Source organism: Phocoena sinus, chromosome 8 (assembly GCF_008692025.1).
Source record: "Phocoena sinus isolate mPhoSin1 chromosome 8, mPhoSin1.pri, whole genome shotgun sequence".
NCBI lineage: Eukaryota > Metazoa > Chordata > Mammalia > Artiodactyla > Phocoenidae > Phocoena > Phocoena sinus.
The window spans coordinates 62,420,918-62,435,309 of record NC_045770.1 but is presented as its reverse complement, the minus strand read 5'-3'; the positions used below and the strand labels follow the sequence as shown (position 1 = coordinate 62,435,309).

The 14,392-nt window shown below is 48.1% G+C and overlaps 1 protein-coding gene across 7 annotated transcripts in view; it reads right to left on the bottom strand.

Annotated features, from left to right (window-relative positions):
- Positions 1 to 14,392, bottom strand: part of PPFIBP2 (PPFIA binding protein 2) — a 159,223-nt gene that overhangs the window by 51,609 nt on the left and 93,222 nt on the right. For all 7 annotated transcript variants that reach the window (XM_032639341.1, XM_032639342.1, XM_032639339.1 and 4 more), the window contains one exon: positions 7,174 to 7,305. In XM_032639341.1, coding sequence (XP_032495232.1) covers positions 7,174 to 7,305 — 132 coding nt within the window. The remainder of the gene's footprint in view (positions 1 to 7,173; positions 7,306 to 14,392) is intronic.

The following is a 14,392-nucleotide window of genomic DNA, read 5'->3' as shown; positions in this document are numbered from 1 at the left end:
CAGAGTCTAGCAAGAGCGGAGATGGGATCACATACAGACGCACCCCTTCTGCACTCGCCAACGCCCTCCCCCAAACGTGCCAACACCCGTGCACAGGGGACGTAGGGCGCACAACGCGCGCGTGCACGCTCCTACATCCCCCACCCTAAACGCTCCTCACGCCCGACGCCAGACCCAACTCCTCTGCAGCCTCAAGAACATTTTGACCTTTTATGGCAACTTTGGAAAATAACTGCAACCCTTGGAATTCATACCTACTCAGTTCTGAATCCCTTGCGCTAGCAGCTCTGCTGGGCTTTCCTTTATCTACTCCACAGGCATCTAGCGTCACTCCGCAGAGACCCAAGGCCACAGTAAGCAATGGCGCTCGCAGGTGAGTGAGGAGAAACACGCAAATAGCAATCACAGCAGGCTGTGAGTGCTACACCAATAAGACTATGGGGCTTCCCGGGAGCGGTGAGTGACTAATTCCGCCTGGGTCGAGACAAAGAGATGGGACGAGTCTAAGTGATGTGAAGTAGGTGCATTCGAGATCCCTTGCCTGTGTGGGGAAGTAAAGGGGACGAGCAGTCATGGGCCTGGCTGGTAGGGTGGAGGATGGTGGCACTCATGGCAACAAGAAACCCAAGAGCCTGGGGAGGACTGTGGGCAGCTGATGGGGCCGGGGCAGGGGCGTGGAGTTAAGGAGACAGTTGGCAATAGATCCCAACAGAGCCTGGGGTGGGTGGGTGGGTGGCAGCCAATTAAAGTGTTTAGCCCCTCTCTGCCCACCTTTACTGACATTCTGAGCACTGGCACCTGGTACTGGGAGGTCTTCCCCCTGGCACCATGAGAACTGTCCAGGCATGCTAGAAAGAGGTTTTCCATCCCCAATAGAAAGAGTGTTTCCTAAAAGAAGAATGTAGAAGGAAATGTAGAAGGAAAACTGAGGGTCCGGATGGCAGCTTGGGTCTGAGAGGGCACTGCTAGGGCCCCTACGCCAGCCTGCTCTCCCTCCAGCGATGCCACTTGAACTGGGAGAGCTGCAGACGTAGGCAGCGCTGTCATAAGCGGGCTCCTGGCCTCCCAGCCACTCTCTCCTGGAGCTAGCTCACCTGAGTTAGCCCAGAGAGAGCCCCACGTTGTCCTCCCCCAGAGTCAGCCGTCAGAGGGTTGGCTTCACCTGCTCATCTGACTTTGGTTAACGCCTCACATGGTGCCCTGGCACACGGAGGCCTCTGACAAATGTGAGTTCACTTTCCCCACTGCTTCTCCTTTTGCCACCAAGTGTTTGATCCATAAGAAATGAAGGAGAGAAACCGGGAGAGCGACAGAAAACACCTCAAGGCCATGCAACACAGTTAAGGCCCATGTGACATTGATCGCTGACAACAAAAGCCCAGTGGCTCTGCACCCTCCAGCATGCTTCCCCTACTGGCCACTCTCCCAGAACCTTTAGTCTCTCCTGGTCACTGGCCCTGCCGGTCTTCACACCTGCTCTTCTCTCTCTTATGTAAGTTTCAAGGATGTCACGACCCTCACTCTTCTCCTGTTCCCTTCATTGTTGTCTCTCTCAAGTGAGGGGTCTAGACCCGCTGGCCCTGATTTTCATCACCTCATCCCACCCCCACTCTCCAGGCAGATGAGCTCGAGCTCTATCTCCAGCACACAAGGGGTCAGCACCCTCCTCGCGGTCAGATCCACACACACATCCTCTGTCCTCAAGCTGCGTGGCTCCCTCGTTTTACTCCTTACCTTCGGCAGCTCTGCACTACTCAGGTTCTCCTGGCCTCTCTTTTACTCTTTTCCTGCCAACTTATGGATCGCTCCAGTCTGTGTAGGTCTTCATGAATCCCAACGTCAACTCATCCATTTAGTTTTCCTTTGGCTTCCTGTCATCACAACTTGAAGGCCTTCTATATCAGCAAATTATGGACTAAAAATGCACACGAGGCAGGAGGACTAAAGGCAGATGACATGACCCTCTGCAAAAAAAGTCTTCCTAGAGGTAGTCTTAAGGTATTATTCATTATCACTTGGGTACCGATATGCCTATTTTAGCATTCATCCTATATTCCTCTCTTATCCACAAGACTATCCCAAGCAATGTTTTCGTAGTGCCTCACTGAAGTGAGCATTTACCCAGCCTACCACTACAAGATGCACTCCTAGCCAAACCAATGAGGCCAATTAGACGTAACTTACTCTTAATGGACACAGATCCCTACTTTGTCTTCTCACAAACCATCATAGGGTTGATGTCAAACTCAACAGACTGAATTTTATAGAACCCTTCTAACTTTCTTTACCATTTTTAAAAAAGAGGAGGAGGAGGAGGAGGAGAAGAAAATGGTTACTTCCAGTTTTTCAGCAACTCACTTGATTTCTCCGATTCCTTAAAATTCACTTATAAACAAGCAGCCTGGGGACTGCTGTCCTAAGTTCTGTGCACCTGTCAGAGGCATCAGCGGAACCAAGCCCATTCTTTCTTTGATCTTCTTATTGAGAACATAACTTTAAAGGAAAATCTTCCCATTGTCCTCAGAACTGTCCCTTTCGGTGGGGCTTGGTCTTCCTGATGCCGTTCGTGCAGGTGCACTTTTCTCTGTCCTTTCTACCTTTTGTACAAGCCCCTTTGAAAACTGGTTCCTCTCAAGGTACCTCTACCTTTTCCTTTTTACTGGTATATTACTTGTGAGGTTACACAGTCAGAAATAAGTATATTTTTATGTAGTTCAATATCCTTGAGTCATCGATTCTATTTCTGAACTTTCAAAGGTATGATTTCCAAGGTCCACAGTGCATGTCTGGCTATGCCGCGTTCTTCCCTCCCTCCCTGTCATGAACTCTCAAAATAACAATGGCCACTCTCTCAAGAGACCCATCACTTTCACTTCATAAACTAGTTTCTAGCTTTGCTTCAGCATTAGAGCCAGGGTGGCAGTTCGCCTGGTTTATCTACATTCAGGGCAGAAACTATAAATGGGGGGGGGGGGGGGGGGGAAGGTAAAAACAAAAACCAACCCTTCAATATCTAGGTGTTGGGTACGAGTTTGTTTGTTTGTTTGTTTATTTATTTATTTAGGCTGTGTTGGGTCTTCGTTTCTGTGCGAGGGCTTTCCCTAGTTGCGGCAAGCGGGGGCCACTCTTCATCGTGGTGTGCGGGCCTCTTATTATCACGGCCTCTCCCGTTGTGGAGCACAGGCTCTGGACGCACAGGCTCAGTGGCCATGGCTCATGGGCCTAGTTGCTCCGCGGCATGTGGGATCCCCCCCGGTCCGGGGCACGAACCCGTGTCCCCTGCATCGGCAGGTGGACTCTCAACCACTGCGCCACCAGGGAAGCCCCCCTCTCCTCTCTTAATAGGTCTTTTCTCTCCCATAGGGCAGAGGCTTTTGTAGCGGTGTTTTCAATCTTGGGTCCCACATCATAAAGTCCAGGTGACATTTATGAGGTTCTAATCCCTGTTCTGTAATCTCAACTCACTTTATTACTCTTGCTTTGCCAACAGTCAAAGTTTTTGTTTCGGGGCTCTTAATTTGAACTCTTAATTTCTGAATTGTTGGAGTGTATTTCCTATACAAACAAAAATGAGTAAACAAAATAAAAACAAGAATAATAAAACTCTCCTAAGTCAGGCCAGCTGTTCTCTGAGCAAACACTATCTTCCCAGCCTTTGCTCTGTACTCCAGGTTCAACAGTTCAGAAATCAGAATCCCTCCCTTCCAAGGTCCCACCCATAGGAAGAAAGGAAGCAGGACACCTGTGTTGTAAGACATTCCATTTTCTGCCAGCAAATCCTAGAGCTCGTTTCCAGTTCTCTTCAGGCTTACGTATATCCCTGATCAATTGGGCTGACTTCATTTCCAAGCAGATGCTGGATCCCTGTTCCCCTCTAGAAAGGCTGCTCTGTTACTACATGCAGAACCCTTTGGATCTCACAAAGGGATCCAGCTGCAGGCCTCCCTGCATCCCCAGTGCTTAGGGAAGCCAGATGCCCTTCTCCAAGGAAGATCTCTCCAAGGGACATGCCTTTGATAGGTGGGCTACCCCGAGGTTTTCCTTTGCCTCTGGATCTCTTTCTTTCATGTGCCATCCTCCTAACTGTGGTATTTACTTTCCACGTTGGTCACTTTTCCTGCAGTCCTGCTTTTCAGGAGTGAACCCAACTGGTCCAATCTTGGGTCTCCTGAAATGGCCCAGAACCACTGCAAAAGGCTCAGGAGAAAAGGTACAGTAAACAGGAAATCCAGTATTCACCCACATCTCCTAAGGGTCACCACGGACTCCTGAGCGAGGCTGGCTATCAGGATTGTCTCCATTTAACAAGAAACCTACACCTCAAAGTCCTTGGGTTTATAGACAAACATTTGTAATCACTTCCACAGCTGACTACAGGGCGGCAGGATACCTGCCTAGGATAAAGCCTGAGCTACACAGAGAAAGTGTATTTCAGATCTGGCTACCTCAGAAAAGTCCTGCCTCTTTTAAACCACAATCAGGCTTTAGGCTAAGCACATTCACTGGAAAAACAGCAGCAGTGTAGGATGGGAAGCAACGTTCCCTTTATTCATACAACTACAACCTTGACGACCCCAGCCAGCCAAACGTCTCCCTCAAAATAAGCAGCTCCACCACGCACACGACAGCAGTGCAGCTAGCTTCAGCAGCCCTCTCCATGGTTGTAAGCCTAGGGTGTTCCAGACAGTTACAAACAGTGGTAGAGAGTCTGAGCATACCAGTAAAGATTATGTTTAATGACAAGAATGAGAATGTTGCTTCAGGTCATATGGCCATTGTTCCCTGATTATCACAAGTTTGAACAGCCTGAAAAACTCCTCCACGTGGAAACCTAATGTTTGTACTAGCAACTGGGAAGGGCTGTTATCGGGTAGGACTGAGGCCAGCAGCTCAGGGTCTATGGTGCTTCATGCACGAATAGTCTAATGGAAAACAAAAGCAAAAATTCAGATTGAAAAATAATCCTTCAGAAAAGAAAAAATAAAGCAAACAGTAGAATGACTGCCTTAGCTGTGCTTGGCCCAGAAGTGGGAGCTCCCCTTCCTTCCCTAGAAAGGAACTGAGCTGCTCCAGCTCGGTACTAACTCAGCATTCTGCCACCATGGACTGACTCTCACGCCCACACACACCCATGTGTGGGCCCATGTCCCCTACAGCGACTGGTTCAGAACCAGGCACGTGACCCAAATTGGCCCACTGATATGCAATCCTGGGGTTTTGCTGGAATCTTTGAGAGAGAGAGAGAATCTCTCTCTCTGCAGAGGTTGCCAGGCTAGTAGGATCTAAAGCTGCTGATGGCCATCTTTGTCACCACATACAGAGAGCCTTCCTGAGAATAAGGCTAAAACAGAACCAAATGAGACACTAAGCCTGATTTCTAACCACACGGTAAAGCCAGCTGGATCTAGTGATATCAGCTTTTAAAACCCTAGACTATTCCAGTTGTGTGACCTAATAACCCTCTCCATCTTTCCTTCCTTTCTTTTCCTTGTTTCCCTCGCTCCCTCCCTCCCTCGGTTTTGAGTTGTCTCTACCACTCTAAGCCTTCTTACAGAGTTTATTCAATTCTGCCCCCAAGCCTGAAGGTATATCCCCATGTGATCACACATTTTGAAACATTGGTAAAATAATTCTAAACCTGTAGAAAATCGAATTGCTTCTCCCTGAACATTTAAGAAGCACAGTCTATTTAACTAACACTTCACACAGATAAGCTTTGACTCTGCGGTAGCTAGGTCGACATTTACATTTCTCGCATGCTTAAAAACACAATCAGTAAGTAACTGATAAAAGCTAGTTATCCAGCACTATGCTAAGGACTACACATATACATTATCTCATTCCTTCCTCGGAACAACTGAGCAAACAGGAAGTACTACTATCTCCGTTTTACAGAAGAAGAAATAGAGGTTTGGGAGGTTAAATTACTTGCCTAAGATCACAAAGGTACTGAGTAGCTGAGTTTGGATTCCAGCCAAGAGGTCTGATTCAAAAGCCTGCGTTCTTAATCACTAGAAGATAGTGTCCTCAGCTTAACGGAGATAAATTTTCTTTTGGCAACTATACTTCTTACTAATGAGCATGTTCTCAAAAGCAACGCAAGGAATATGCCCCACATATTAGAAGTGTCTCAATCACCAGTGTTTACCCAGTAAACAGAAATGTGCCAGGTTTCCGGGCATGATGGTGTTGGCGCTTAACTGAATGGAACAACGTCCACCTTTAGATGTTAGAGATGCCTGAATGGAAGAGAGGATGCCAGATCCTATGATAGAGACTTAGCTTTGGTGATTTTTTTATTTTTCGACTTCATCACACAGTTACCCATTTTACAGATAAAGAAATTGAAGTTCAGAGAGATTAAGTAGTTAACTTGCTGAAGTTCAAAGAGCTATTAAGCATTTAGGTCAGTAATTGAGCCAAGGTGTTTCTAGACCTTTAGGGCTATTCTTTCCACAGCTCACAATGCACGGTGTACAAATATAGGGAACTTGTAGGTAGAGGCACACGGAAGGTGGTTATCTAAGGTTAAAATGGACTGTTCTGAGCTCTGAGCCTAGAATTTATCCAAAACATTTATCCAAAATAAGAGTCTGGCATGCCCTAGTCAATGGCATATGGAGCCTGAGAAAACAAAAACAAAAACGAGATACAGGAAAACATTCTAAGAGAAAGCCTGTGCATGGGCTCACCCACAGGAGCCATCAGGAGGAAAGAAACACGTAATCTAAGGGTTGCATCTGGGTCTGTGAAATGCACATCAAAGAATGTCTCTAGACTCCATGAACAACGATGCTGGCTTACTGAGCAGCTGACTTCATCCCAATACGCGGTCATTACCTTGGCGCTCACAGAAGACATCTTGGTCTCTCTAAGTCTTGTCTGATCCTTCCCCCACTACTGCTTCCCTTTCCATCCTTGTCAGCAGCTTGAGGGTACAGCCTTAGTGCCAAAACTGGGTGGTTTGGGCATTGCTGAAATCTGCAGCCACAGCAAAACCTGATAACTTGGTATTAACAGATCATTGTGTCTCTGGTGCATAGATGTTTCTGGCACCCAGTGGCTGCCAGGCTTGGGGTTGACCAGATGGCCCGAAGCCACATTAGGCTAGCTTCTCCTGATCTGAGCTTTGGACTGTATGGGTACCCCTAGAAGGTGATGTGTCACACTCACCTCTGCTTTTTTCTGCTTCTCTTCCTGCTCTCTCTGCTCCTTCTCCATGCCCACCAGCTTGAGCTTCAGCTCAGACACTTCAGTCATCAGATCGAGCTTCTGAGTCTCAAGAGATGTACGACTTAGCAGCTCCTGCAGGCAAAAACAGATCTCAAAATCATAAACCTCCATGGCAATAAGAACAGCTCTACCTCCATCCATAGGACATAAGGCAATCTCTACACTGTATGATGAAACCGCTACATCTGAGCCACAGTCCTAGAGGGGACAGGCCTGGGCTGATGCCGGGTCACTCAAGGGTAGCACGGCCCGACGCTACCCACTGTGCTCTGGGAGTCAATGTGAGCTACATTTCTCAAAAAGCACATTTGTCCGTAGAAACCATTATTCACTCTTTCCAGGTAGAGAAAAAAGGATGGGTCTGCTCAACGAATGAAATTTCTCCGTGTCTATTTTTAAGGCAAAGAGGCAGATCCTCTCCACCAAAACAAACAAAAGACCAGCTTAGGTTAACATTACATTTTTCAAAACCAAAGTTTCCATATCACCTCCCGGGCTCAGTCAATATTCGGCCCAGTCTTCCACACATGTCATTGGAAGACCTTACTGCAAGGAACCTAGAAGGGAGCTAGGACATAAAGTAGATATTCAATGAGTATTTACTGAATGGTTACAGTAGAATCTTATTTATGTGATATGTATCTTTCCTAGAATGTAAATAAGAAAATTGTTCTTTGCTTATTTTGAGGACAGACTGGGGAGGTTATTAGTAGTCCTGCCAAGCCTAAAACAGTAGCAGACAACAACCAGCCATTAATACATACACTTAATAAGCGTAAGTAAGACAAAACAAAGGTGATAGGTGAAACACCTGCTCAGCACTTCTAGGAATTATGAAGGACCTCAAAAGCCAGGAGCACTTCCCAAAGTCCAGGGGTAACATTTCTCCATTGGCAAAAGGCGATGTTGTGTGAGATCCCATATCTTGGCACCTGGAGACACTGGATACACAGGTCCTGGCAAGGAGACCACGATACGATGCTAGGAGGGTAACCGGCCAAATGAGCTGATGGAAAGGACACAGCATCCTGCCACGGTCTGAAATTTCCTTATCATCTTAGGCAACCCAACCCTAGTACAAGAACAGTCATCTCAACAATCTGACCCTACAGCCATGATTTCACGTTCTGAACTGTCCTCAACTCATAAAACCAAACCGCATGAGTCAGAGATTTTAACTTGGAAAACATGACTCCCCGGGCAAAAGGCCATCAGTACCTCAGAAAGGTGGGCTACAAACTGTCCATCTGCTAACCTGAGGGAGAGCATCCAGAAGCCAAGGAATTCAGCAAAATGAGCTTAGTACTGGGCTGAGCCCAGCTCCTCCTGGGCCAGCCAGACTTGAAGCTGGCTTACAGGGCAAAGGCAGCCGCAGTGCCATGCCAGAACTGCGGGCTGCTTGGTCATGAGGACTTAGCCAGCTAAGTATGTCCAGTGTTGGGACTGGGGGTGAGTGGACATAGATGCGCTGAGTGCCTCCTCTGTGCTAGACACTGTTGGGTACTTTACATACATCCTCTCAATAAACCCTCCCAGGGATTTGGCAGTCAACATTACTATCCCTATTTTACAGATGAAGAAACGGGCCCAGAGACTGGCCTGTCTTGGCCAAGGGCACACACCAATCAACAGCAGAGTTAGTTTTAAAACCAAAGTCTGTTTGGCTTCAAAACTCATTTCTGTTTAATGTATCACATTGTTTCCCAAACAGAGAAAGAAGTCCAAGAATTTCAAGGGAAATAAAAAAATACATGCTGGGGCTTCCCTGGTGGCGCAGTGGTTGAGAGTCCACCTGCCGATGCAGGGGACACGGGTTCGTGCCCCGGTCTGGGAAGATCCCACATACCGCGGAGCGGCTGGGCCCGTGAGCCATGGCCGCTGAGCCTGCGCGTCCGGAGCCTGTGCTCCGCAACGGGAGAGGCCACAACAGTGAGAGGCCCGCGTACCGCAAAAAAAAAAGTGTTGAAAAAAGCCAATCAACAAATATTCACTGAGCCCAGGAAAGAGCTGCTCAAACTGTTAAGAATTTGTTGGACACATACTATCTACTAGGGCCTGGTGCTAAGGCTATGCAGGCCATAAAAGGCCCAAAAATGTTCTTCCCTGGGTGAGGAAGATGGGATTTCTGGGTCTTGAGTATCTTAAGATGTAATCCTTCCTAATGCCGCCTGCTCGTTATGAACATCCTTCTCCCTCTTCCCCACCTTCTCCTTTGTCTCCACCACCTCATTCTTTCTCTCCGTCCTTTCATTTAGCTGTTTTGTTCCAGAAATGATTTGAGGTAGTTTGCAAAATAGACAACTCAAGTGAAAAAATAGGGCTTCCCTGGTGGCGCAGTGGTTGCGAGTCCGCCTGCCGAGGCAGGGGACACGGGTTCGTGCCCCGGTCCGGGAGGATCCCGCATACCGCGGAGCGGCTGGGCCCGTGAGCCATGGCCGCTGAGCCTGTGCGTCTGGAGCCTGTGCTCCGCAATGGGAGAGGCCACAACAGTGAGAGGCCCGCGTACCGCAAAAAAAAAAAAAAATAAATTAAATAAACCGTAAAAATTAAAGCGGGTAAGGAAAGAAGTTGAAGCCAGAGTGACTGTCGGCATAAAACTCATATCCTAAAGTTCTATTCACAGCTGGAGATGGAGTACAATGTGTATGTGAGCTTCCCAGCCAGCAGTGCAAAGGGAAAAAGGGACGATTCTAGAACTCAAGGTCCACGGGATAATAACAATTGCTTTGGACTGCTAAGAACTCAGAAAATCTTCTTCCATGAGACTTCCATCATTTGTTCAACTACCAGATGCCAAGGCCTAGGGATAGGAGAGTTAAAAGTACAGCCCCTGTTGAGCTCCTGAGTCTCTTAAAAAGGTATTTAATGCAGTTGTCTACTGACCAGCATTCAAGATACTGCCTCGGTGGGATGTAACAATGCCTCAGAAGGCATCTCTCTTGAAAGCTAAGAATCTACTCTGCTTTCATGATTTCCAGAATCCCTCTGGCTGTTTTAACTGCCAGGTTGTAATTGGTCATACCAATGTTCCAGTTAAGGAGGATAATATTCTAATTGGTTGCATTAAAATTCCAATGGCCATTCCAATTGGTCATGCCAGGGTTCTGATTGGTCACACTAACATTCCAAGTGGACATTTCAATTAGACACACCAAAGTTTTAATGAGAAGCCTGGGGCTGCTTAATTTCACAGAGTCCACTGATAACTAAAATTTCTCCTTACTGTCTCCTAGATTCTATTAGCATGTGCTTCCCCCTTTCATTATCATCACCCCTGGTCCTCGTCATCAATAAGTACTGTCCGACTCCCTGAACTCAAAATCAGCCTTTGACAGCCTTATCCCAGCCCAGCCCCACTTCCCCATCTCCAGGCCCGGCATGGCCTCTAGCCACTGTTATGTACTGTGACCTCTATCCTAGTTGTCTTAATAGGATTTAAATACCCTACATTCTAAACTGCTCTTTCTACTTCCAGCAGAAACCGAACCCTGACGTCTGCATGACATGACACGTCCCTCCCAGTCCTCTCAAGTAGAGGCCGTTCTGCTCCAGCAACCCAACTTACAGAACACCTTTCTCCCAGTTAAACACTGCTTCTTCCAGATCTCCTACCTCTGCCCTCCTCCTCCTCTAAGGCAGCACTATTCAGTTAAGTCACGTTTTCCCCAAATACCCAGACCCCAAGATAGTCTCCCATTTCCACTGATTATCCTTGTTAATCAATCTTTCACTCAGGGCTCACCCTGGTTTCACATTTCTTGACCTTGACACCGACAGGCTTTGCTTCCACCTCAGTTCAGCTTCTCAGTAGTATGGCCACAGCCTGACACTTGTCTTGATCCGGAACCTGTGTCCTTCACTTCTAAAATCTTCACCTCTGAAATTCTCTCCTCTGGCCACAATCCTTTCCAACTGGCCCATTTAGTCACTCAAATCATCTTCAATTTCTTCTTCTGTGGCTACTAGTTACTTAACAACTCCCTATTTTCCTAGTTTACCAACAACTTCCTTTAAGTAGTATTTGCCTCCTTACCCACCCTGTACCTTAAGGCTTATCATTTCAGTTGTATCATTTCTGCATCAGAAAATTCTTCCTGACTCATCCTTGCCCCTAGATCTGAAGTGTACTTGCTTCACCCGCACCCACTCCATGCCAAACCTCAAAGACTTCTATGTTTCCACTCCCCACGGCCTGAGAATTGCTGGTAAGAGTCACTTAATGATGCCAATTGGTTTCCACACAAATTTACGCTATCTAATTACAGCTGATCTTCCAACACTGCCTGGCAAAACTTGTATTCATCTCTGGCTGGTTCCTTTCAGAGATTGTTCCAGATCTTTTCCGTTCTCCTCGAGCCCTAAACCCCACCCTATCCCCTTCTTCTCCTTAAATAACCTATTTACTTAAAAGATCATCTGATCAGTCACTGAACTTACATCCTTCCTATTTCAAAATTTCCCAGAATCGTCTCTCATTCCTCTCTCCTGAATCCGTGTCTTACAGAAGGCAAGCCCACACCTCCTTTCCGAGGTTAGTCGGACATAACTGCACACAGCCGACTTCTCTGTCTGTTCTTCTATCTTTAAAAACTGTTCCCAGCCCAATAAGTTTCCAGGTTGCACATTAAAAGCACATGTTAAAGGACACAAAGATTCCCGAGTTTGCTGCTGAGTTACTCCACCTGACCCACCTTCCTGTTGCTGACCAGTCTTCCATGCCATCCTCATGCAGCTTGAATGAAGATTCAGGTAACTCCCTGGTTAACCAGTAGCTTTTGGCTTTGTTCTCCGAGTCCTGGTCCTGTTTCTCCCTCTAGCCGGTAGTGCAGAACGCCGCCTGTTCACAGGGACCTGCGCCCTCCCTCCCCTCTGTACTGCCTTTGAGGAAGTTCTCACCAAGTCTACACTACTCTGGGGTAGGCCCATTAATCATCTGCTCTGACAGGCATTTAATCTCTCCCTCACCATCAGCTTCCATCCCTCAGGCTATAAACATGATCAAATTTCTGACATTCGAAAGAACCTTCCCTCTTGACCTTCCTTCCCCTCCAGGGACCACCATCAGCTCCCTAGTGCTCAGGCTAGGCAAACGCACTCTGGGTGTGGTGTGAGCGTGAACGCCAGCTTTTTCTCCTCCCTCCCCTCTCCCCCTCACAGCCAAGCTCTGAAAAGCATAATCCACTCGGAAAACGTCTGCATGTCTGCAACCCAGCTTCTGCCTTCCCCAGAACACAGAAAACAGCCCTGCCTCTGGGACCAGCGTCCCCACTTTCCGAGGCAATTTTCACCTCTCAGCTCCCAACCCACTGACTCACCCTGCATCCCCTCATTAGTGTGAGCCCGCCCTCCCTTTCCATTTTCCTGACCTTTCTTTCTTTCTTTCTTTTGGCTGCACAGGGTCTTAGTTGCAGTGTGCGGGATCTAGCTCCCCGACCAGGGATCGAACCCGGCCCCCCTGCATTGGGAGCACGGAGTCTTAACCACTGGACCACCTGGGAAGTCCCATTTTCCTGACCTTTCTTTTTTCTCCTTTGTCTTCGCTGCTGGCATCTTTTATCCTGTCTACCCCTTAAGAGTAACATTCTTGGATCCTTAGCTCCCATCCCCAAGACTGCAGTGATCTGGTCCAGCCTGTTTGTCCAGAGCAGGAAGGCAACGCTTGGCACCTACTGAGACCTGCAGGGTGGGAATCCTGCTGGGAGCTCTTGGAATCACAGAGCTACTGCAATGGGGTGGGGGGTGGGGGGAGTGGGGAGGCAGGGGGCTGGAGATAAGGGGCAGAGGTTTCATAAGCAGCAGTAGTGTCTGCTCTCCTCATTGGTTCAAGGCTGCCTGTGTAAATGAGAGGGCAAGGGATGAGCGGGGTGGTATGGGAGGACGGTGGTTTGTTTCTTACTAGGCAGGACCATGAAACTGGGTAACGGAGAAAACCAACGAATAAAATGATCACTGCCCCCTCACTTCACCACTACCAGTAACGCCTTCCAGAAGGACAAATACATCTCCTTTCCGGGAGATGAAGAAAAGCCTCCATCTCAGAGCAAACCATCATTTCCTTTTCCCAAAGCTCAGTGTCTGACTGGAGCTGATAAAGAGAATTGGCCTTTCAACTTTGCTCTCCGTAAAGGGCCACATCTTGAAGCGATTACTTCCAACTTTAAGTGTGGAACCTGACCCAGGGAGTTTCTGACCAGTGACGGGGGACTGGAGCCAGACTGGCAACCTGAAACCAGAATGAAAGAACAGGCCATGGAACGACTTGAAAGGAAAAGTATGTCCCTCTGCCCTTTGAAGTAAGAGGCCTAGGCCTTGTCGGGAAGCCTCTTTCAGGGAGAGGGGCTCGTAGTCAACCTGGGCTTGAGTCCAGTCTCAGTCCCCACTAACTAAATCGTCTCTCTGAGCCTCAGTCCCCTTATCTGTTTAAAAAAAAAAAAAAAGGGTAAAGCACCTACCTCACACTATGGTCTGGAGATCCAACATCAAATGAGATAACTTGAGGAAAGCAGTTATCTCTGCCTCACAAATCTCCCAGGGGGAGTTTTAGGGAATAAGTGGCAAATCCCCTTTTTCTTTGCTCAAGTGTCCTGTCTCCTCGGACAGATTTGTGCTCCCACAGGGTCAGGTGCATATAGCTCTGTTTAATATCCTTCCTGAGGTAGAAACACCTCCCTAAAGGTGCTCTCCGGGAATTTATGAGCTGGGTGCTGACGATGCTTTGCTGAGTTCACACGCCTGGGCACACCGTTCCCTCACTCGACTCAAGGGCAGGAACTGGGCCTGTGTCCTGGGTCCCGTAACCCCCTGGCCATTGTGTGATAGTCCAGTTCTGTACATTCTTTTTTCTTCTTTTTTTTTTTTACGGTACGCGGGGCTCTCACCACCGTGGCCTCTCCCGTTGCGGAGCACAGGCTCCGGACGCGCAGGCTCAGCGGCCATGGCTCACGGGCCCAGCCGCTCCGCGGCATGTGGGGTCTTCCCGGACCAGGGCACGAACCCGTGTCCCCTGCATCGGCAGGCGGACTCTCAACCACTGCGCCACCAGGGAAGCCCAATAGTCCAGCTTTAACAAAACCGGAACAACTGTACTACAGCTCTAGGAGGTGGGCAGTGCAGAGTCCACACTGTCACCTCTGTTCTCTATAAATAAGAACACAGGTTC